This window comes from Apteryx rowi, unplaced genomic scaffold (assembly GCF_003343035.1).
Source record: "Apteryx rowi isolate R43461 unplaced genomic scaffold, aptRow1 scaffold_80, whole genome shotgun sequence".
Taxonomy (NCBI): Eukaryota; Metazoa; Chordata; class Aves; order Apterygiformes; family Apterygidae; genus Apteryx; species Apteryx rowi.
The window spans coordinates 2,947,446-2,972,876 of NW_020451094.1; the positions used below are offsets into that span (position 1 = coordinate 2,947,446).

The following is a 25,431-nucleotide window of genomic DNA, read 5'->3' on the forward strand; positions in this document are numbered from 1 at the left end:
ATTTAATGTTGAAGTTGCATAATTAAGTGTCCAGGAATCGGGACATCTGAAAGTCACGCCGAATATACAATTTGAACACTGGATGAACAGTTTGTTCTATGGACCATGGGAATATTGAAATATTCCAGTTGACAGGCATCAAATACTATCCCAAATTATAGTAGTTTCTACAAATATAGGTCTAAATCCCAAAAGTTTGCACAAAGACAGCATTCCTTCAAATGGATCTACATAGACACTTGGTTCTAAAACAGGCAATTTAATTCAGTGCTAATTGGAGTTAATGGAGCCATTTTCTACAGCAATGCAACTTAACTGTACTTTAATCAGGTTTTGGAGTCATTACAGGATTAGTTTAAATCCTCAGTCTTGTTATTAAATACAATAGTCTTAAAGTTTCACCCGTGAAAATATCTGTATCTAACTCCAGGCTTTAAAAGCTTTCATTTAGGGTTTAAGTTCAGACTGCTGGCTAAGGTCAACTGGTGGAAGGCAACTTCATTTTCAAGCATTATTATTCTTCAGACTTCTGAACCGAGAGTCCAGTTTTGTGCAGCTGAATCCTTGTATCCAAAGCAGAATACCCTTGACTGAGCCTCACACAGATATGATTTCATTTGCACCAGCCATAGGTAGATAGTATCTTTTATTACTGTGTTGCAAGTATATCAGTAGGCCCAATAAACTCAATATAATTAGTTCTATGTTTTGAGGAACTAGAGCCTCATTATGCTTACCCAAAGCTCTGTGAATACATTCACTTTTAAGGAAATAACCATAATTATCTTAAGGCGTTACATACTTCTTCACCTTACTCAGCCCTAAGCTTAAAATAACGCAACATAGATAAAGCTGAAAAATCACCCTTTATATCATCTAGCTCCCATCCCATTAAAATGCAACCTACAGCAATCATAGAAAAATATAGAGCAGATCCTTAAACATTCTAACATGCAATCAATGAACAAAAATTTAAGGTTTATTATATAACATTGTTTACTACTACTGTGAAGTTGCAGTTATATGAGAACTGGAGGGACCTTTATAGTATCTTGTCACCAGTAAATCAGGGGTTAAATCCTGTGCTTAGGTTCCAGCTATGAGAAGCCCCACAGCTGTTAGTGATAATTAGATTTGTGAACATCAACCTAGAGATTCCTGCTGACTTATCAAGCCTAATTAGCCACAGACTATTTATTCCCCAGAGCAGAGTAGAGGGATTGAGATAGTAAGTGTATCTAGGGGCTATGGAAGGTAGGTAAGTGTGCTGTAATGCTACTATTGCAATAGGAAGAGCCCTGCTACTTTTCTTGGACTCTGCTATAATCTTTCTTGCTGCTTTTTTTGAACTGTTGCTGAAGAAAATATGAATTGCTTGTCTGTACTAACCCTTTTGTAGAAGCTTCCTGAAGTATGAATGGTTGCTATACCAACTAAGCTATTATAATGAGTGGAACACATGATGATGTTGGGGGGGGGGGATGTGGAGAAAAATGGGACTTCTTTTCTCCACCAATTTCATCTTGTCTAACTCTTAAGCAAGTACAAGAGTCTATCATCTGCAATTTCTCCTGATTTTATCTCTATAAATGTTAATCTCAATCTGAAATGCTTCTATATTGATAACAGAACAGCTTCTAATCATCTTTTGAAATTATGTGTTGGTTAAATGCTAATGGGAAATAATGCCTTTCTGACAAAGCTAAATCAATACAGGGAAGCCATATTCCTGGCTCTTGTATTAAGCTCTTAACTCTGAAGTCTCAGTCCTGAAAAATCTAGAGCTACTGGAGCATTCAATAAAGCTTTCCCCAAATCTATTCCTGACTATGCCTAAAAGTGCTTCAGGGTCTGAATATCTGAACAGGAATAGCTATGTACCACAGAAGCCTAAGCAGGGATTTCAGAGATGTTATGTCATCTAGAAGATCTACTTAGCAGGCAGCTATAATGTGTGCATCATGGTTGGGGTTATATATATAATGAAAGAAGATAGGCCTTTTATAATATGTGATTGTGTCAGGAGTTACAACATTCATGGAGAATAGAAGTTATCTTCTGTTTCAGATCACATCTCTTACTTCTATGTGTCTTGGCTGTTAGAAATAGGATGTGCTGTCATAGGGAGCATATTCAGTCATGCCTGCAAGGCTGGAATAATTAACACAGGCCCACTAATAACTATTCTTGCTGGTCAAAATATTCTGTAGTCTCATAGGTAGGGGTGTCATCTGCGAGTTGGAAGAATTGCATTTCTTTCACCACTATGGAGTGGTAAGATTTCAAATGGGGGAAGGAGGGAATGCAGACACCAGAGAATACTGGAATTTAAAACAGTTTTTTTTTTCCTTGCAAACCAAGTAGTTCATGTTTCTGTTTGCTAGTTGACTATTTTTGTCCTCTATTTTACATGTTGTCAGTGTATCAATATGGTCTGCTTGACTTGATTTCTTTTTTTCCCATACATAGGCAGATTGTTCAAGTAGCATGGGCATTTGCACAGAATGTCTCCATCTATATTTTGACCTTGGTGCCTGAAACTTCTATTCAGTTACATCAATCATATACTCTTATCCAGTTATACACTGTTTAATGAGATTATAATTTTGCTGTGCCCCTGTAACCATGGTATTACATCTTTTGTCTTCTTTAAAAGAAGAAATTGACACAAACAGTTCAAAATCTGTTTGTTTCATGAAATAAATATAACTACATCAAATGTTAATGTTTCCTTATCAGGTTTGAACAAGCGCCTGCTATTTTTTTCAGGCAATTTTATGTATAAAGTGATACATCAAACTTCATCAGCACTGCTTGTGACCTTCACTTTTATTACAAATTCTTGCTGCTTCCTTTACAAGCATTTTAGAGATTAATCCTCCAATTTGGAGAGGTGATCTGATTCAAAGTGTGAATGATAGGGACAGCAGATGAAAACTTTACTATTGCCTTCTGTTATTCCTTTCAGTTGTATCTCTGTCTCAGCTGTGCTTCTCCCTCCTCTTCCCTTTCAACTTTATTTCAGGTAACTATGATAGTTGCAATAGACCTGATAACATGTTGAAGACTTATCGGAAACTTTTTTGTCTTTTAGCAAAATCATCTCAGTAGCAGCTGACTTTAGAAGCTGGATCAAAACATATGGTTAATAACCATCTCCAGGATATGAGTTATTTCATTTATTCCTTCTCTGTTGAATTGGAACTTCACTTATTTTTCCACTTGAGACTCATTTTAAGCTGTGATAATACAGTGTGTCTGCCTGGCAAGTACAAGCAAGTCATACTAATATGCTATCGTTTCTCTGTAGCTGGCTGACACCTTTGTGAAATGTTTTGGATGCACTGTAAACTGTCTTGAATATACATTTGCTTTGCAAAAGATTGATTGGAAGCTAGGCTGACATTGGACCTAGATGAAGGCTTATTTTCTCAATTTAAAGAACTACTTCAAAACTGGAATAACGACTGAAATGGTTGATATTTCATGCTACAAGTCTGTATGTAACTTAGACTAGAATAATTCAGTATTCTGTAGAAAATTTCTAAATGCTAGAGTTGGCTGTTCTGGTTGACAAGACCACATAGTATCGCTTCTAACTCTGATTATTTAAATCCACTTGTGAAGTCTTAAGAGATGGTTTAAAAACTGTCTGGCAAACATCTGTAGCTTGATATGATGCACTCTCTGAAAGACTGAGAAAATAACTGAGTAGCATCAGCAATGATAGGAGGTAGGTAAGAGGATTTGTAGTATGTGAAGGAAGTTTGTTTTTTTTGTTGTTGTTTTTTTTTTTCCCCAATGGTCTCATTGAAGACCACCCAAGACTTAAATGGTAATCTCTTTACTTACCAGCTTGTTGAAACCTCATTGTGACAGAATCCTCCAATTTCAATATAAAAGACACTGGAATGAGTGGTAGGTTCTATCCCACACGCAGGTTTTTTTTGAGATAAAGGGTATTTTGGAGGCATTTTGAGTATTTGAATAAGAACAAAGATCTTCATGAACAGTAAGAGGGTTTGGCTAAACTTCCTAATTCTGAATATTTTGTGTGGTATGTGCATGTCTTTTTTTATTCATTCAGTAGAGTAGAAGTGTTGCTGTATTTCCTGTTTGTAGTTATAGTTTGTATATGAAAAGAACCAGTAGTGCTTGTGTAACCTGTGAGATCCTGGTAAGGAATGGTAAGGAATGGCATACCTATGTCATATGCTACTATAAGTATAGTAATAGCCCCCCTTCTCAAGTTTACTTTCCGTGAACTAGCTATTTAATTCAACAGTAGAAAATACATGCCTCATCTCTTGGAGTTTTTTCTCTCCTATGGATCTCTCAGGAAGAGAAGGTACTCACAATGAAAGTATCTCTAACTAGGTACAAGAAGAGCTCACTATTGGGGTTTTTGTTTTAATTACTAACACAGTACACTTCTACAAAGTTTAACTCATTTCTATATGATATCACTACATAGGAGGATTCATCAGGATCTGGATTTCTCCAGCAATTATCAAGCACACTGAGCAGGAAAACTCTACTGTATTTCTTGTTTATAGTACTAACTCCTCTCCAGTAGGATGAATTAACAGTTGCTTCCTGCTCTTGCCTACTTCAAATAGACTTCTAAATAATTCCTGTCCCTTGGACCAATACATCATATTTACCCAATCACAACCTAATAGAGTTGTCCCAGTATAGTAACTTGTGATTCTCTTAATGTGCTTAGCCAGAAGGGTAAGCACTTCACACAGGAATGGCCACAAATTCATGCTAATTAACAAGCTTATGCTTTAATTTTTGTGCTAGTAATCAGAAATATATCTATTTCTAGTCTTCAGTTCTGCCACTAAAGTTTGTGCGCACATGTATGCATGTGTAGGATTATATATATGCATATAGGGAGAGATGTATTCCCCCCMCMCACACACACACACACTTGCATTTTAACTAAAGAAGAGAAAGTAGGTTCTTGCATTTATCTCAAGCAATTAAGTAGCTACTATTCAGAACCTTTCTATCTTATCTATAAAAAGAGATTTACAATGAGTTGGGTCATAACTTTATGTTCTTAGTAAATAAACAAGAGTGCATCAAACTGCTCTTTTGTGGAACAGTGCAAGAACAAATGGAAGGCTATTTACTGCTTCCAACAAACTTCTAAGACTGCCTTTCTAGCTAGGAGTAATACCCCTTTTCTAGTTCAGGACCATACTTTTCTTTGTCTCTTACTTCATTATGTGATATATCAACTACCTCAGAGGCTGAAGATTATAAAAGTATAAAGTACTTGAAGAGAAGCACAAGGTCATGTGGAAAAGCAGATAAGAACCAAAACTATTTGAGAAGTCATACTGCATTAACAGTGACACTTTGAATGTAAACCTAGTTAAATTTGCTCATCTGTCGTATTTGGAAGGTTAAAAATAGCTCAACTAGTAAAAAGATCTTGTCCTGTAATGTAAAACTAATATTTCTGTAATATTAGCTATTAAAGATAGAAGATTTTGTGGTGTTTCTTATTTCTAAAAACTTTCCACATCTACTTTCCACCTCTTGTGGATTGGGACTTATTTTCACATTGTACACTGAAAAAGTAATTTTTTTCTCCTTACCCTGTCTGTCTTTTCCCAGACACAAAACCATGGACCTATCTTAACTGTATTACAAAAGCCAGAATGCATACTTTCTTTTAGAAAAGCTTTATGTATGGAGCCATTGTAATTTCCCTTTATAGGTGCGGGGCGAATGGACATAAAAGCAATCCTGTTACATATAGGGAAAACTGAGTTCAGTTGCTGTTCTTCTCAGCTCTCAACTCAACTTGTCTAATCAAGATTTTATAACATGCAGACAATTAATATTTTCATCCCCTTTGTACCAGTTACATGGGGATATATATATAAAAATAAAGATGAATACTTTAGTTCCTCCACACTATCTTCTATGATGGCCTATGAATTTAAGTGCATGTGTCAATGTAGCTGCATCAAATTGGACTAAAAGGCAAGGAATGCATTTCTAACTGAGATACCTACTTCTCAGTCTTTCTAAATATGTTATGCCCTCCTCATGAGTTTCCGCTCCAAATTTGTTTGGTTTGCAGTACAGATACAGATTTGAAGTGTAATTAAGAATACTTAATAAAAGTAAACACTTCAAAGAACTAGATACTTCTGTAGCCTTTTTTCTTCAACATCTTAGAGGAGCTTTGCTTTCTTAGACGAAGTTGTGACTTGCTAATGAAGATGATAATGTCAGATCCATGTAAATAAGTTGACTTGATCACCATACAGAAGTGAAATTGCATCACTATAAATACTTGCTTCTCCAAAAGATACACTTAAAGCTTAAATAATACAGAATTTCCATAACATTCAAAAAGTAAAACTGACTCCCACTGGGTAAAATTTTAGTTCAGCAGAAAATTAGTGAGAACTTTGCAATTGTCTTCAATGGATTTGGATTCTACCCAAAGTATCAAAATTATGCTTAAGAGAAATTAACCTAACTGCTTACTTGATCTTTGGTTTTTGATGAAGAAGAGCTTCAGTCTCTCTTTAAATGTATTTTCGTTCATATAGAATTCAACTTGCACCCTGAAATATAAAAGGAAGTATTAGAATTGAGCATGAAAGATAGGTATGTGATAACTTTTCAAAATGACTTTTCCCTAATAATTTTTTTCTACATAACTGGAGGAGCATAACAAGTGTTCAGCCAAAAGCTCACTCAGATTTGAATGAGTAATGATAAAAAGTTAAACAAAAACCAATTTATCTAGTTCATCTCCTTTCCATGTAGAATCCTTTTCATAATACTTGGACACTCTGTATTCTAAAGTTAGAAGCATCTATGGTTTTGATACAGATACTAGAATAATCTTCCAATGAAAGTATCTTTGTCAAGAAGATTGCCTTGATGTTTAGGTTAACTTTCCTTCTCATTTTAACTCCTCTCCTGTTAAATTGCCATTTTAATGATTCTTCTTCTTCTTACCTTGTTTATGTCTCTCGGTTAAGTGCTCGCTTGTTGAGTTCACTTCTAATTCAGTAGCCATACACTAAACAAACACAACCCTCTCTGGAATTCATCATTTTTGTCACAATGAAATACTGAGACCTGAAGGCAAAATCATAGTGCTATGTGGTGCAGAAAATAACTATGCTTCCTGATTATACTAAAGCAACAGTAATTACTTCCCCCTCCCCTTTCCCCCCAACTTCCCAGGATGCATTTCATGTCCCTGTCCCTCTATTCAGTGTGAGTGTAACTTATGCAGTTGTTTTCAAACTGGAAGGGAGAAAACTGTTGCAGGGACTGCAGGTGGGTGTTAATTATACAGAATAAACCTAGCTCATTCCAGAGTTGTGTGGCTGCACTGCTTGCCATAAGATCTGAGTGCAACACTAGCTCCACTTTCACTGAACTCCCTGCCGCATCCAAATGACCATATCTGCCTGACCAGTGCCAATTCTCCTTCAGCAATGAACCACCTTTCACTTTCCCCAGCATGCTTTCTGTACCTTCTTCAGAGTTCAGCTTCCAGCTTGAGAACTGCTATACTTTGCTGAAGAATATAGTGGCACCATCATAAAACTGAATTCCTTCCTCAGCTCTCACTTTCTTTGCATACCATAAGTGTTGCAAACTTGCATATATCTTTCTGTCTCTAAGTATATTTGACCTTTTTTTGAGAATTTCTTCTCAGTAGTCTTTTCTCTTTCACTGGCTGCCTGTACTTTGATTATTTTTTCTTAGATATATTGTTGTATATTTTTCCAGTAGGATCCTGCCTTTAGTTGTTCCCTCCTTACATGTGAAGCCATTGCTGAAATAACTCATATATAATTTAGTATTAACCATACTCCCTCCCTTACCCTAAGTAGTTGTCTAATACTGTATATTTTTGTACCTCTATGTAATTGCATGATAATTCCATTCTGGATTCAGAAGGGATGACATCTGAGAAAATACATGGCTTTTTCACGCTTGCTTATTTATTACCTTAGCTTTAGATATTATCACGCTAGGGTCAGTAGTTCATAAAAGAAGACCCTCTATGACTCACCAGGATCAGTTAATTTTAGTTAGTCACTTAGTTTTGGTGTGGTTTGTTGTAGTGTCCCTTGTAGAAAGGGAATTACATTGCTTCCTAATCAAAGGAAGCAGAAACATAACCTTTTTTTAAGCATTTATATTTATTAGAGCCAAGTTCTGTAACTTACAGAAATGTGAATGTATTGCCATGCAATGGCATGTGTTCAACAGAAAGAGTTAAGAGTAAACCCTACTGGGGACCAGCTTGAAACTTGCCTGCCCTACCTAGCTCTACCTCTTCTTAGGTAAGAACTTTTAAGTGGTTGGAATTAGGAAAGAGGAGAAACCTATCTGCTTTCCCCCTTTTAAAATAAAAGGGATTGCAACTGTATAATTTGAGGAGCTTGAGCCATAGGAATGTCCTAGAAACTCGCAACAGACTGGAAAAAATGCCTATTAGAGGAAGAACAGCCTGTTTCTGGGCTTCTATTAAGGTTAAAGAAAGTGTAGTGCTGTTCAAGACTGCAGGAGTCATTGGCACTAACAGAAGCATGGTTCTAGATAGTTGGGAACTTTAAGGCACGTAAAAGAAGGATGTCCAGGGGCTAATTAGCAGGTGAGTAGGTTTGGGATGTGATAGCCTGAGTTCTGCTTTGGTTCTCTGCACATTTCCCAAGGTACTCATTGTCGTTAACTCCATGACAGTTTTAGTGGGAAACACTTCCCATGACTTGGCAGCTGTCACATGCTAAGTGTATATACTTAATCTTCAAGGACATATTTTGGTAGGTAAACAAAGTGGCACAAGCTATTGAAGTGAGGGATGTTATTTAAGCACAATATTGGTGGCTTTTACTATTGTTATGCATTTTAAACGAGTGTCTCAGATTTTAGGTAAGAAAATTACAGTAGTCACTTACCATGAAAGAACAACATGTTAACAGTAAGCCATGATTTAATGACAATGAGGGAAGAGGATGTGGGAGCTAATCGCCCTCCTATCACTACCATTATGAATGGCTCTGATAGCCTTCTAACAGCTGTCTACTTCTACTTCCCTTTCCTTAGCAACCAGTGCTCCCGAGCAGACTGGGATTCCACAGTGCAGCAGTTTCCATGGCGAAATGCATTATGAATGCTGCTAACACTACTGCTATGTTCAACTCCCCCTTCTTCTTCCCCTGACTCTTTTAAAACTTAAGTAAAAACTGTATTGGTCTTCTGTATTTGCAGGAAATGTATTATCATGCACATATAATCAATGTATACTTTCATTGTACTCTGACTACCAGACAGATTATTTTGCTGAGTGCATACTAACTAGGTGAATATAACTAGGTGAACTAGTAGGTGAGTGTTAACCTTTAAGAAACACAATTAAATGGCTTAAGGAGCCATTGGCAACGATCAGGACAGAGGCCTCTGGATACAGTTTCTTTCCTAGTACTGTATTTTTTAATTCTAGGGAGAATGTTCACTCTACTCGAATCTTTGTAGTTTCGTAAAGATTAAAATTTTACCTCAAATATTTGCTCTTTTCTATCTCTTTCCTTTATAAAGTGTAGCCTAGAAAATGAGTGTTTCAGGAAAGGGGCTTGAGTAAATTCTGCCCCTCACTTTCAATGTTAAAAAAAATCACTTGATATTGTTAGAGAGGGCTCAAATAAGCACTTTCTGGCCCCCCCACCAGTACACCCTGACTTTCTTGGATTCTTCTCTTGCCTTCCTTGCATCTCTTCTCTCTAATTAGCATAGTTGATAGTATAGCGAATACTTGCTGCAAGACAGACATTACTTTAGGGAGAACACATTAGAAAGCACCATGACCCATGTGGTCTGCATTGGAGGTTGGGGTGTGGTGTGTGTGTGTGGTGTTTTTTTATCTTTCTTTCTTCAGCATAGCCTCAAAAGGAAGAAAATCATCTGCTGAATCACTAACCATTTCATATTTCTTGTTTCTCCCTAGAAATCTTCTATTCAGTTATATACTGGGCTGAAATTGTTTTAGGAGAGAAGTTTTATGACTATAGCTCTAAGGTGGCATGACTGTAAATACTGTGGGTGCTTATAATTGTTGAATAATGTTTAGAACATTTTGTTGTTTATTATACTGTCTAATGGTGTTGCAGATATTAACACACTCATTAAGCACTACTTAGTAAGATGTTTCAAATGAGTGAATGAACAGTATTTTTGCTGCAACAGAATAGTTATTTGAAATTTGGTTTCAAGCAAATGTAAATGTTTTGGTTTTGATGAAATGGTATACATGCAGATCAGTGAGATCAGTGTATGCAAATCATCTGGATTATGGAGTAGGATTGTTTTTTAATTTCATTTACTTAGTGTAAGTGAAACATAGCTTTTGTGCTTCATGCTTTTCCTCTCCTTGGTGTTTAAAAATATATATATATTCTTATATATATATATATATATATAAAAAATATACAATATATAATAATTCAGTCCTCCCTTATCAGAAAAGAAATCAAGCTGATGACTTAAAACACTTCCTTCAGGATGGATACCAGGACAGAAACATTGAAATCCCTGCCACACCCCCCTCCCCCCCAAAGAAAACAAGTACAGGAATGTGGTCAGTTAATCTCTTCTGACTTTTTCTATGCAGTAGGTATTGAGTACTCCATGAAAAGCTGCTTTTGGAAGTTAAAGAAAGGTCTTATGTTTTATTGATTCTTTCTTCGCTGGAAAATGCACAAATATGTGGATGATACACATCTGACAAAGACAACTGTAGTCACCTGATTCTCTTTAAAAAGATAGTTTGTTCTTTTTTAAAGCTTCTTTTTAAAATTAACTACCATTTATAGAGGTCCTTTCTATTTTAAACCTAACAGAACAATGATGTCAGTGGAATCTTTTGAAATATAAGTGTCTTAAAGTACCCAAAAAACAAGTATACATTACACTCTACTAACTGGTCCAGGATATAACTGGAGTAGTACATTTGAATGTAATGCAAAAATAAGTATAGCAGGGAAAATACTGATTCATGTCAAGGACACTAATGCGAAGTGTTTCTTCTCACGACTGTAAACAACTGGGGCCAATCTGTCTGCAATAAAAACTCCAGTTGCTTAACTAATTCTGCCTCCGCTTTTCCATTGCTATTTATAATATCATTCTAACTCCTAAGTCATATTTTACTATAGTAAAAATTTTTCCTTGCACCCTCAAATCTACAAATTGCCTTTCTTTTGTAAGAAAGCAGCAGATATGGCAGAAATAATCCCTTCACAAACAAAATATAAGTAAGATTTTTCACTATGTGCATGCTGAGAGCTGCTAAATTGTCTATGCTCTATTTCTTGACAAATGGAGCCAACCTGAAGATAATTGTAACCGTTTATTTAAATATATTAAATCTTCATGGGAAGGGGCATTCCATGCTCTTTTTCCTAGAAAAAGAGCCTTGTAATATAGACACAATATTCTTTCTTTTTTTGTTGTTTTTTTAATTGAGATTTGCTGATCTAATATATGTGAAATCCTGTTAGATTTCAAACCTGAAAAGACTGAAAGTTTCTTTATTACCTAGGGTGTAGATAAGTGCTTAAAAATGAAGCATTTGAAGTGTTAAAATGAAGTGTTTTGTCTGAGCCTATTTTATAGTGAAAAAAGGAAATGGACATTTTTTTCTTATAGCTCTAATAAGATTAATGTATTTTAATGATGACTGTTTTAGGTAGAAGCTCTCTTCTTTTCAAAGCACTCTGAATCAAAACTCTGATTTGTTTAGAGCTTCACACAGGAATGGTCATGCTAACACATTTGACTTTCCAGGCCTATTTGTTCCATCAAAATCAATATGACAGAGCAAGACTGTTTGTCAAATGATGCTTCTTCATCTTGTGCTGAAGGAAATGGCAGTAAGTGCCATTACTGGCACTTAACTTGAGGAGGCCTTCTATTTGCTTCTGGTAGGAAATCAGTCTCTGGCTGCATACGTCATGATGAACGTAGAGCAAACAAAGTTCTGAGGTTTTTCATTTCCTCTCCATACTGAATGACAGTAACCCAAAACAAATGGTAGTAATTTTTTATCTGAGCCATGTTTGCTCCCACTCTTTGGAAAGACAAAGAGATGCTATTCCTCTTGCAGTTGGCAGCTTCCTAATTTAGTAGTCCATCCTTACAGTGTGAGCATGACATGATGGAGTTCTGGAGATCAAGACCATAATGTTTTTCTGAATACCTCAGGACATAGTTTTTAAGTTAACTCCTTACTGGAGCTATTTGCCATGCGCTATGCTGATGCAATCTAACATGTCTGCAATAGGGCCATGCATTCTCTTAAAGATGATTTCCAATAAGTGTAGAATAATTAAAACTGATAGATTTAAGGTAGTCGTCTTTATTGGTTTGCTCATAATAAACAGATATCCTTTTATGAAAAGTGTAAGTATTTTCAAGAGCTCTGCAGAACTATGTCCATATAATACTGTCTTGTACTATGTTGCTCATATCGATTCATCTCACTGTCAAGAACTGCAGAATATTGAGTTCCAAGATCTAGTGAAGCATTTCCATTTGGGTTTTTGCCTTCCACCATGTCACTGGGCTCCTTACAGCCCCCACTGCTTACTGTGCCACCATCAACCTGACATAGCTGGAACAGCTAGTGCATCTCAGACACATTATCCACTATGGCTCTTGTTAAGTATGCTAAATAAAAATACAGTGTACTAAAATGACATGTTTGGAAACTGCACAGGTTTTAAATTAAGATCCAATAGCTACATTTGCTTCATTATCCTTAATTCTTCCTCTCATTATAAAAGGAAACATTTTCTTGCAATGGTGAATCAAATCATTTTTCCTTTTATGTTTATAGGACACAAGGAAGATATTACCCAGGTGTTCCTGTTCGATTTAACTATTCCAGATTTACTAGTTTTAGAACTGTAATTGCCTTCTGTTTCAAAGTTTCATTTATTATCCGAGCTGTGACTAGTCTGAATTGCTTTTTACCAAGTTTAAATGATCTCCAAACAAGATTCTAAAGCACTATCTGCAAGATTAATGTTTTGATCTGTATTTTGTTCCTTATTCTTATCACCTAAAGATTCCAAAATTGCTGCAAACCATTGTCCTACTAATTGCATTATCCAATTTTCTATTATTTACCAAAATACAAAATGATTAAAACTAGAATAACATTATGCAATGTCATTTAATTGTATCAAGGCTACACCTGATTATGCCTCAAAGTGGACTAAAGTCCCGCATGCTCTCTGATCTTCATTCTGTATGTCCACAAAACTACAAGATAACATGTTCACTTCCTGGTGAAGCAGTATGTCAGGGTTGTCAGGGGAGCCGCCACTGAGGCTTCCAGCACTTTCCATCTCTCCCTTAAGCTTGTGATGCTGCTGCCCCACTAAGGACCCTATGAGTGATTAGCTTAACACTGATGATGTGACAGCGCAAGACACTGTCTGGCTGATGCGCTGCATTGCCATGTTCTAAAGTATTGCAAAGGCTGATGCTTTCTCCACTACCATGTTCTGAAACTCTAAATTCCATGACTAAGCATGTATATTCAGAGTTTGAAAACTTAAAATAAAATGTAGATGCTCTATAATATTTAACATTGTGAATGTATATCTGATAGAACACAGGTTCCACACCTTCTAATAATTGCTTTACAGTAAGCAGTATTACCTATTATCTCTTATTTTCACAGACTAATTCTTGCCATACTACTCTAGAACAACTTATGCAGTCTAATGGTCCAGTTCAAATTTAAACCGTCCTGCAACAAAAACACATTTGATCATCTTAATACTTAAAGACTATATGCTATATATATATATGCATTTGAGAATCTTTTCTTTTTACAGGAAGGTTGATTTGAAAATCAGTTTCTAAATCAGCAAATCTGAATTAATCAATCCAGTGAAGCTTTTCTGGACATACCTACACTTGATTATGTAGCTGGAAAATGTTACCCATAATTCATGGATTCACAGAGAGATCAAGTGTCATCATAAGAATTCTGCCTGAATCAGTAATAATGGAGATAGAAATAGCATGCATTGAGTTACCACAAGTTAAAGAATAAAGGATCAACTATGCATGAAAAATGCCATGCTTTAGGAACCATATGTGCACTCAAACACATTTTATTGTATTTTTTCCAAGGAGCAGTGTTTGTTCCAATTGAAACAGATCCAAGATAGCACCAGAAAATAGGCCAAACAGAATTTTGAAATTACGAAATAAAAATACTTTTTTCTTTTTAAATTCCCCATTATCCACTCTTGCAATGGTTGCAGTCCTCATGCAAATTTAAAAAGGAAATTATCCTCTCCATCCTGCGCACATGAAAACCAGTAACAAAAAAACACCATTGGTGTGATGGTGCAGTAGCAATCACTGAATTTGCAACTTGTATTCCTTGTCTTTAGAAACATTTAAGTTTCAAAAAATTTCACAGAAAATATGATGTTACTATGGGGAAAAGAAATCTCAAAGCAATCTCTCTAGTTTAGTGGCCCTACAAATAACATATATTTGACTTTATTGCAAATACACTTTCTGTTGCAAATCTGTTGCCTAAGGTGGAAAGTTAATACATCAAATATGAATGATGCATTAAGGAATAGTGTATTTGTAAGCTAAAAGTTGCAAGAAAATTATATAAGGAAAATATTTGACAAGTTTTACCTAACTACTGGGGGGGGGGGGAGGAGAGAGGTTTAAAAGCACACACACACACACTTTTTAAAGTGAGTTTATTGCACCTGAAAATCACTTTTTTTTTTATTAACCTCTGGGTAAAAATGTTCCACCTGTAGGATATATACAGCATAGAGCTGTTGCAATGTAAATCCTTTATGTGAGGCTTTTTAACTATGTAAGTCTGAATACCATGAAAATCTCTGAATAATGAGCTATGCTTCATGAGTTTCAGATCCTATTCAGTTGTGTGTAATTGTGTCAATTAAATATATGTGCATAATATGGCGGGAGGGGGAGTGTTCTTTGGGAGGTTTTTGTTCTTTGGGGTTTTGTGGTGCTTTTTGGTTGTTTTTGGCTTGTGGTTTTTGTTTTTAGGTTTTTTGCTTCTTGGGAGGGGGGGTAGGGGACTTGTGTGTATGTGTGTATATGTGTGTGTTTTTAATAATGCTAGTAACTGCTTGTCAAAAAGACACTTGAAAAAATATTTTGCATATCAGACATGCTGACCACAGTCAACCTGGATTAACTATATATTAGTTGGAGGAGTGAAAATCTCAATAACTCATCACAGACTACCATATCTCTTTATATTTTGTTTCTCCTCAAAATGTATTTTCTGTTCATCAGGATAATTTCTCTCTTGTTTTACTGAGATTATTTTTCTGTACCAACTTTCCTCTTTACCATTCGACAAGCATTTAATTTTTGTTTCAAGGGAAAGGTTGCCTTACTATGATAGGCAACAGGACAGCTGGTGATTCATGAGTAATGAACTACCTTATGAGAAGGAGGAGTCATGTGTCTAACATGCTCTATTCCTCTGTATCACATCTACATGTCCCTATCACCTGTTGATGCTCTAAAGCAAAAGTGAGATGGCAGATCATTCTCATACGACAAGACTGTTCCTGCTTGTTGACCCTATCCTCTTTGAGATAGGCAGGCATACACAGTATGATATAGCTTGCCTGGGTACCCCACATATATAGTATGAAGAAATTATAAAGGCTTGTTCTTAGAATATCAGCATAGCTTAAGTTGTTGGCTTAAAATTTCACATCAACAGAATTTTCTACTGTAATATTTTACTGCTACTCATTGCAAACGCTCAGTTTGTAGCTATGTATTAATGCTGACCTAACTTGTCAGTTGTAACAATACTGCTGAAACGTTATGGTAGTAAGACCAGTAATGTATCCTCTGCCCCTCTCAAAAAATCCTAGTAAGCTTCCCCAAGCAGACTCGTGTGTATATATCAGCTCTACACTGAAGACCACCCCTGACCCTGAAGCCTGTTTTAGGAATTGCTTGTGGCCCTCCATCTCTTCACATTCTAGCTCCTTCTTCTTCCTTTGGCTCACTGAGAACTCTCCCCTCCTGCTCCATTCTCAGCTCACCATTTGCTCACCATTTACTCACCACCATCCTCTCGTTCCAACTCCTTTTTTTCTTATTCCTCCACCCCAATTTTAAGAACATCTCCAATCCTTTCTTCCAAAGTTCCTTTACTCCAGTCCCTTGCAGAGTTTACACTGTCCCATCTTCCTCTGTCTGCTGCAGAATTTCACTTTTTTTCTTCGAAAACATTGAGGTAATGGCACACTCTCACTCCTTTGGTTCCTTTTCTTCGTTCTCATTCCCTTTGCTTTCAACACTCCTTTCTTTGCACTCTCGCCATCTGGAATTGTAACTCAGCACTCTGATTTCCTTTTTCTTGGTAGCTAGTCTTTTCTGTTCTCCTTTGGAACCTTCCTTGCCTTTGGTCATAGTCTTTCTTTCATTTTGCATCCACTTTCTCTTTTGCGGGAAGAACTCATTCTCTCCCATAGCACCAGCAATTAAGTATCTTCATTGACAACTCCAAAATTTATTTCTTCAGCTTTGATTTGTCCTGAAACAGCAAGCCAGCACCTCCACTTGTCTTTACATTTTTCCTGATGTATTCCCACCACCTCTAGTCAGAACTATCCATGTTCTCTTGTCACTTTATCTTTTAGCTTAATAGTAATGCTGAAAGTTATTTCTTCCCTTCTGAATTCCTAGTGTTCAAAATCTTGGCTTGTGCTATGGATATCTATTGACTTTACTACTGCTAAACCATCATTTTGTGATCTTGAAAAATCTTAGCCTTTTGAGATGCCTAGCTTCCCTCTCTTGTTATTTCATTAATTTTCTGCCAACTTCCAGTATTATACATTAGGATAGCCCACAATTATCAAGGCTTCAATGAACTCCGCAGCTTTGTATAAATGTCATATGGGTGTTTAGGTGCTACACTGTTGGTGCTATATGGCCCTTTAAAGAGATCTCTTCTTCAGGCAAACAGAAACTTAACAGTGAGAGTGTATTATAATATCCACTCTATGTGCTACAAAATAGATGGAAGACAATTACAGAATTGTATCACTGCTACTCCAACACTTCAAATATGATGTTATTTCACAGTAGATTTTATTTTGGTAAGTTTGGTTTCAGTCTGCATGCTCCCAATTTAATTTTTTTTCCATTCTCTTACATAGCTAGCAGTTAAACACTGAGGGACATTGTCATGGAGATTATCCAGACAAAGACAGGAACAGGTGTTCACAGAAATGATTAGGCAGGCTTGTTTAAGACAAAATTATGAATGGTTTGAATATAAATGAGTGGTTAAGTTGAAGAAACAAACCAAAAAAAAAGTAGAAACAAGGATGATTTAAGTGATTTAAGGATGCTTTAAGTGATTTTATATATGATAGTCTTTCACCACACAATTATCAAATTGATTTAAGTTGTGCTGATCATTAGTTATTGCATATCTGTGTATTTGATTACAGAACACTTCAGAAAGGGAGTATCACTTGCTAATATTCAGCATACAAAAACACRTCATTAATAGACTGCACTTATCTCCTGTTTGCTTCTAATATAATCTTTTTGTTGGCCCAGAACTGATGATTTGGGAAATAGAAATCTCTTAGCACCACTAACTTTCATTAACGGGAATGATTCCCTTGACTAGTGACATCAGTAGGTTTGTTAGAACCCACTGGCAGTGCCTGCAGCACTATCTACAGATTTCATGAGAAAGAGAAGAAAGCAATGTGTGAAATAGATAATTGCTTCATTCAACCGCAGAGAAAACCTGACCTAGTACAATTACAAAAATATATTTCATGATGGATTAAATTATGAAAGCATAATGTATAATGTCTTAGAAATATTTGTGAAGTTTGTATTATAGCATCATGTTTTGTAAACATGAGGAAAACAACATATAACTTAGAGTGGGGTTTTACTAAGCAAAATACAGCACTTGGAAATGTTAAAAAAAGTTTTTTGCTATAAAGTCACATAGCAAAACTTTATTAGTAGCTATCGGCATAATGCTCAATAACTAGACTACACTTTGCAGTACAATTTTGGGAGTTTGGTACAGGTATTTCAGAGAAGGCTACTAGCAAGTATCTTATTTTCTCTATTTTCTTTGAAAATCAAAAGGAACACACTTAAAGAACAGCTAATGCTATATAGTGGCTAGTTTTATCTCCAGCATCATTAAATGTTCAGACATCACTTATGTATCATTGTTTAGTTAAAAACAAAACAAAAACACTGTCAGTCCTAAATTGAGTAAATTATCTTCCTCCCCTCAATTACAGAATAAATACCTGTCAATCTCCAATTAGGAACAAATGTGCATCTGTTTTAGTTACACCCAATTTCAAAGGGGAAAAAAAATCCATCGGAACAACTGCCTATCACTTACAAACTCTTGTTACCATTTACCTCTTTCAGATCAGATACTGAAGATTCAAGTTCTGGAAAGGGTACAAATGTGGATCCTCAAGGCAGTAGTTTGGGGGGCATACTAGTTGTCTTCTCAGTGTTCTGCTGAAGTGCTTTCAGTTTGTTCCTTCAGTCCAAACATATATACAAAATATGACTATAACAGTTTTGTCCACATTTTTACTATGCATACTGTTTGGAGGATGCTGCTTTGAGCTTACTTTTATCTGTGGCCAGCACCTTTGAGTCAAGGCTACTTGACACAGAAAAATGTTGATGAGGCAGGAAGACCAGTGTTCCAGTTAACATGTTAACAGCACACTGCCCAATCACTACCAAATAACTTGTCACATTTTTCTCTTCCTATTTTTCTTTCACCTCTCACCTTTGGTTAAAGTGTTTATGAACTGAGTTTTTTTACCTTGCCTTTTCTCTGTATTTTAAGTGTTTCCTATTACAGTAGTTTTTTGATGTCATATATTGGTTGCAATGAATCACACAGTTGTTGAGGGATTGTTGCAACCAAAAAACATGTCAAATATTGTTTGCAATTGTGATTCATTAAGGGAGTTGCCTTTTATTCCAGCTATGGAGTATAGCATTTGGCTTCTGCTTAATTTCTAACTTTTGGAATAAAAGTGAATCATCATAATTGATTATCCTGTACTATAAAACACAGCTTTTTAAAGTTGCTGAATGTTTTTCATTCTCACAATGAAACTTTTTGAAGTGATCAGGCAGCAGTGTGGCCCAGTGATGTTAATTTACTTTTTAATCAATCAGAAGCTTCAGTGCTTCCCCACGTGGTCTGTGTCAAGTTACTGAGTCTTTTTACTTCAGTTTCACCAGCTGTAACATTGAGGTAGTACTCATCTCTCTTATAAGGCTATTGTGTGGAATGAATAGATAATCCTCAAAAAGGAGGGATGTTAACAGGAGTGTGGCAGGTTGACTTGTATACTAAACACCCATTTTTGTCTACCAAATTAATTCTTCCATTATTAAGCCACTAAGTTGTCTTATGAGATCAATTTAACTAGACCTGTACAAAATATCCCCATTTTACAGATGGAAAAAAATCAATATACAAGATTGAACTTTTTCCCAAACATACAGTGAGTCCATAACAGAATCAGAAATGGAACCTCAGAATTTGCACCTTCCTGCACAAAAACTCTATCCACTATCACTTCTTAGAAAAAGCATGCTTCTATAGACTACATATCTGGTGTAGTGTACTCTCTACACTCTGGTATATACTGTACATGTGATCCTTGATTAAATACAAGGTTCAGGTCATTAAAAAATGCTGGCATGTCTCCTGATGAACTGCTTATCTTTTGCTTCAACAAAGAATTAGGGATTTTAACAGTTAGGAGAAAATCAGCAGGATGACAATGCTGTCTCTCTCTTTTTTTTTTTTTTTTAACAACTCTGGAAGAATTTAAGATTTTAGTAGGCAAGGCATGAAAAAGATCATATTTTTAGACCAACATACATAGAAGGAAAAGACAGAAAAGTTCTCAGACAGACTTTGAGGAAGGCAGGAATACCAAGAGCTTGCCTGTTTTTTGGTTTTTGTTTTTTGTTTTTTTTCTTCCCCATCTAGACCAGTTAATTAAAAATAACCCCTTTCTACAAACCTTCTTTCACTTAAATGTGTAGAGCTTCATGGCTGTCATCCCATATGAGAAGTAGGATTCATAGGAAACTGAATGTCTAACCCGTCAGAAGCAGAAAACTGATGATAGCTAACCTGAACTCCAGTACCAAAGCTTTTTTCTAAATTATGCAATCAGAAGGGAGAGAGGTGCTGATATCCTTGGGATAGTGCTAGTCAAACTCTAGAAACAGAACTACTGCAACTGTCAAGACAAATTAGCCCTATACAAAAATTTTTGTTTGGAAATAAAAATTTCTAATAGAAAGGTATCTACTGATACCTTTAGCTCACATACAAAAAGAAAAATAACTGAGTCTTAAATTCTCCTGGTACATTTTGTCATCTCTAGAATATTAAAGAAATAAAAATCTTAGACTTAATGCTCATCTTAGATATGGCTGTTTATGGGCATGGCCACCTTTCTTATATATTAGAAAATAAGTATGTGTGGATGAAACAGTTCTCTTCACTTAAGCATGGCAGCTATTTTTTTTTTCTTTTTTAGTGATCCAGACTGCACCTTTTTGAAAACAGCAAGAAGTAGAAAAGTAGGACAAAGCTGAGAGTTGTTAGTGTATAGTATCCTTGCAGATTAGATTGCTTATCTGATTGTTATTTTTACTCGAAATATAAGGAATTAAGATTTTTTTAAATTTTTTTTAAATGGAGCAGCAAGGCAAAGAAAAAAAACAGATGGATTAAAAAAAATCCAGAACCAGAACCTAAAACCTTGTGGGTGAATCCCAATCAGGTATCACCTGACCAAGTGTACAAGATAATTTTGAGTCATTAATGTTACCTTAAACACAGAGCCAGCTTCCTATCAAGTCTGATAGAAAGGTTCTTTTCCCTTAGAGTTGGGTAAAATGAATGCATAGTAAGAATATTTACACTAGAATACGTCCTCATTGCTTCAAATATTTCATTACTATTTTTCAACAGAAACAAAAGGGATTTTTTTTCTATTTCAGTTCCACAGTGTATTTTACACAAAACTGGCAGATCAGTGTGAGATTCAGAAGATATATTGATTGTTCTCTAATACAGTTCCACAGCTTTTTACTGTTACTATCTTGCTTTATTATTACTTCTGTTTGCTGGCTCTTCTGCTTTTGGTTTTCATTGTACTATGTTAGTTATGTTTGGTATTGTTCCATTATAACCAACATTTATTAACTGTTTCTTGGAAAAATGCATAGCATAATTATGTCCAGTCAGAATTCAATTTCTGGAGATTTGTCTCAAAATGAGATTTTTGGGCTTAGTAAGTCAACCTATATTTTCACCTAAATCATAGTAAATTATAGGGAAATGGAAAACGAAATGTAAGTTTATGAAAAAATGTCTTAAACTACAGCATCCAGTATAAACAGCAGATTTTACATTATGCTTGTACGGACAATTAACATTTCATAAGTAGAGAAGTTTCAGAAACAAAATATTCTGAGTTTTAAGGTAGAAATGTCAACATGTTATGTCAAAATGACAAAGTTCTGTTTTTCTTTTGCAAATTGTTTTTGTTAAAGAAGGTAATTATATTTTGTATTTCCTCTTTGTTTGTTAAATTGAAAATCTTCTGAAAATGTCCAAGAAAATGCTTTCATCATACCAAATAATGGTTTTGGTTTGATTTTTTTTGATTGCTTGGGTTTTCTGGTGCAATTAAAATAGGACTTTTTAAACTACTTATGTCTTTGTAGTCTTAAAATTGTTTCCTGCACAACTATAGCTACTATGCAAGATATTATGATGTCCTTTGTATCACATTGACTTGGTGGGATGTAATCTATACTCTATATTCTTCTTTTGGGAACTGTGTGCTTCTTCCCATACTTCTCTGCTCTAAATTAATGGTCTTGATTGCTTTCTAAATAACTACATGGAGATGATAATATGATTCCTAGCAGTTTAACAGCTTCCACAGGGTTCAGCAGTAAAAATGGCAAAAATAAGGTCATCTTCACTGAAAATACTGAGGAAAAGTTATAAGAAGTATCAGATGAATTGGATTAGTCAGCAGTTTCAGAAAACAACACTGCATTTGTCCTTCAAATGTTGAAGACTTTCTTTCCAAGTGTAAAACTAAACATCAGTACACTTTACATTTAAAATCACACTTTTTTTTTTTTTAATGGGCACCTAAATAGATGTCCCTAAGCAATCTGACTTCTCTGGTCCCATTCAGACTGACCTGATTTTTCCATTTTTCTGCTTCCTAAAGCTGTTTTCTTCAAGACAAAATCTAAGCAAAACTTGATTTGTTTTGCACAAAATGTCTATATTACTAGTATTTGCAGGAAAAGTGAAGCCTGAAACTTAGCCTATTGCTCTAAAACGATTATAAAACTGATGTGCAGATAATTATCCCACCTGTCTAGAAGTAATAACCTTGAGAAAGTAACATCTGAACATACTGCAGTTGCAAATAATCTAAAAATTCAGCTTCAAACTGCTGCATCCTATGACACATTACTAATATAATGCCTCTGAACTTCAGTCACACAATTCCCTCAAAAAATTTTGTTTGCTGTGGAAAAACTCTTGCAGGTAGAACTTGTCTCCAGTCAATGAAAATTTGGCACTCACTTCACAATGGTTTCATTTGTGCTTATTCTGCAAAAGCAATCCAGGCATGACCTACATTTCCAGAAACTCGTATCAGTGGTACTTACTGCCAACTCATGTGAAGCTGAACAGTGGAATTTTGATACATCATAACCTCAAATATTTAGACCTTTACTTTGCCAAAATTAAGTAGGTGTTAATGTTAGTCTCCAGTGAGACTATCTGCGGTCTGTATGTACATGCCTACACACCTCTGATTCCTTGTTTATTTGACCCCTTGTGTGTTTTCTTCAGCAAACACTGTAGAAGGTGTAGTTTCTTAAGTTTGGGAATGGGAAGGGAGAAGGATGCTCGATTTTACTTTCTGCTACCACCATTGCCACTTACTCCCTTCTTTCCATCCCTAATCTTCACAACTTCCTCCTGCATCCTACAGCTGCCAAGGTTTGCTTTGTCATCTCCCAGTTCCCTCCAGAGAAGACTATGATGAGTGTGGACTAAGCGCCAGGACTCTGTGCAGCAGACTCTCTCGCAGTATTTTATATATCAGGAAAAAGGCTGGCTGAGTTTTATGCTATATGAAAGGTAAATTCATGTACACCTCTACCTAGTCCTACCAAATCTTTTACATTAATATCACTAGTGAGAGAAGGTATTATTTGTTCAGAGAAATGGCTTGATCTTTATTTGGCAAGTGCAATACAGTTTAAGTGCAACAGTCCAAATCACTACTGCAACAGTAATCCACAAAGGCCAAATGATGAGGCTGACTGATTACTTTGCCAGGTGTGATTTTAAAAAAAAAGGGGAGGGGGGGGATGCATGAGAAACAATTGTTACGAAGGATGCAGGTTTTGAGGCTGCAACTACCACAATGAGGCTTAAGGGCAAGTTGGAGAAAGCTGTAGAAGGTGACAAGTCAAAAGTGGCTTAATAAAAGCAGCTGCCCAGGATTATAATCTACAGTCAGTAGCTACTTTACACAATGTCACTCCATATGGCTCCTTACTTTTCCAACTTGCAATGCAGGGAACAGCAGCCTCTGAAAGAGGCCCAAGGCTTGTGTTTTGGTGTGAGCTTTCTAATACTCGGACTACAGAGAAAGGGCTGCTACCAGAAGCCTGGCAGCATAAAGGTGTCTAGGACATGAGGCTGTGCCTGGGCTGTCCTTCCAGGTCTACCAGTTTTAATTCGGGCTAACTAAACTCTTTAAGGTTGTGGTATATAAGAGAGAAACATGCAGCTAGGTGAATACATAATAYAGAAAATACATAGTTGTGTGTTGTTCAGCAGAAAGTCTTCTACTGGTGTATATTTAGGATCTCTCTACAGAAGCAGCAAAATCACGAAAGAGTACTTAAATGCATGTCCTCAGTGAATCATCTATTTGATATTTATCAGCTACTTCAGGTTCTCAGGAAAGTCATATAGGCAGTTTTTAGTTTACAAATGCAGTATCTGTTTGAGTCATGAACTAGATAGATAGCTGATTATTTATCAATATGTAATTAACTGGTTTCTCACTACTACTCTCAGCAATGCAATTTCATGCCAGCTGTGATTAAATCTATCAGTATTCACCAATCAACACTGGATTTGCATGTTACCAGGTAAACCAGTGGTACAGATTTGAGTATGAATTAGATGCAAACACAAAATCTTGTTTCTGTCAACCATGTCAGATGGACTTGTGCTGTTGACAGACAGTAGTGATACACTGTAAAGTCAGTATGTGATTTTATGAACAGTGTAAGCCAGGTGAAGAATGTGAGATCTCCACAAGGGAGACTCCATTCATGTCACCCTTTACAAAGGGGTGATTTCTAGATAAGTCAGATCTGCTCTGATTGAATATATACATATATTTTTTTTGTTTGGAGACTGAGTTTTCAATTGGATCAGCTTGTCAGTCAGATTCACCTTCATTTTTGTGATTATCACAACTAATGCAAAGAAACAGCAGATGCTCCTGAATGGTGGAAAAGGCAGGACCTCAGTGGAACTGCAGTGTTAGACTGGCTTGCAGTGATTTAGACCATCCTTTCATAGTGGTGCAGAAGACTTACTTTGGCATAAATTTGCTGTCACAAAGTTTACGGATCAGTTCTTTCTGTTAAGTGGCCGTGGCTCAGTATCACAGATAAGAATGAAAATAATGGAAGGAAAGGGTGGGTGGGGAAATGACAACCAAAAATACTTTGTCTGGAAACTGTACAGTGTGATACTCATGGCAATGCATCCATAAATATGATTGCATAGGTTATTTATGGTGTCATCTAATCTTTAGTTCAAAATTGCTGTTATCTATAATTATGCTTAAAATTAAATCTTGATTTAGCATAATAAATTGTTGTACGCATTACCACCGAGACTTTTTCTGGTTATATATATTTCCATTATTGATCCTTTAGTCAGTGTGTCTTCTAGGAAAGGCCTTCCATTGATTCTGTAAAGTATCTATGCTATCCATAATGCATTGTTCTCTTATATATCCATTCAGAATTTTTGCAACTGGCAGACATATATTTATAAATTCAGCATTTCAAAACTAATTAATTTGGTTCATTTTTTGTCTCCTTCAAAAATCTGGACAAATTTATTATCATGTGTTCATAATTAATTGTATAAAAATAGGTGATACTTTTATAGGCTTAATTCTTAAACACTGATCCATAAGGTGCTAAAATATTTCC

At 35.8% G+C, this 25,431-nt stretch overlaps 1 protein-coding gene across 3 annotated transcripts in view; it reads right to left on the reverse strand.

Moving 5' to 3' along the window:
* KCNT2 (potassium sodium-activated channel subfamily T member 2) overlaps nucleotides 1-25,431 on the reverse strand; it is a 166,359-nt gene that overhangs the window by 119,982 nt on the left and 20,946 nt on the right. For all 3 annotated transcript variants that reach the window (XM_026089181.1, XM_026089180.1, XM_026089179.1), the window contains exon 2: nucleotides 6,517-6,596. In XM_026089181.1, the coding sequence (XP_025944966.1) occupies nucleotides 6,517-6,596 (80 nt within the window). The remainder of the gene's footprint in view (nucleotides 1-6,516; nucleotides 6,597-25,431) is intronic.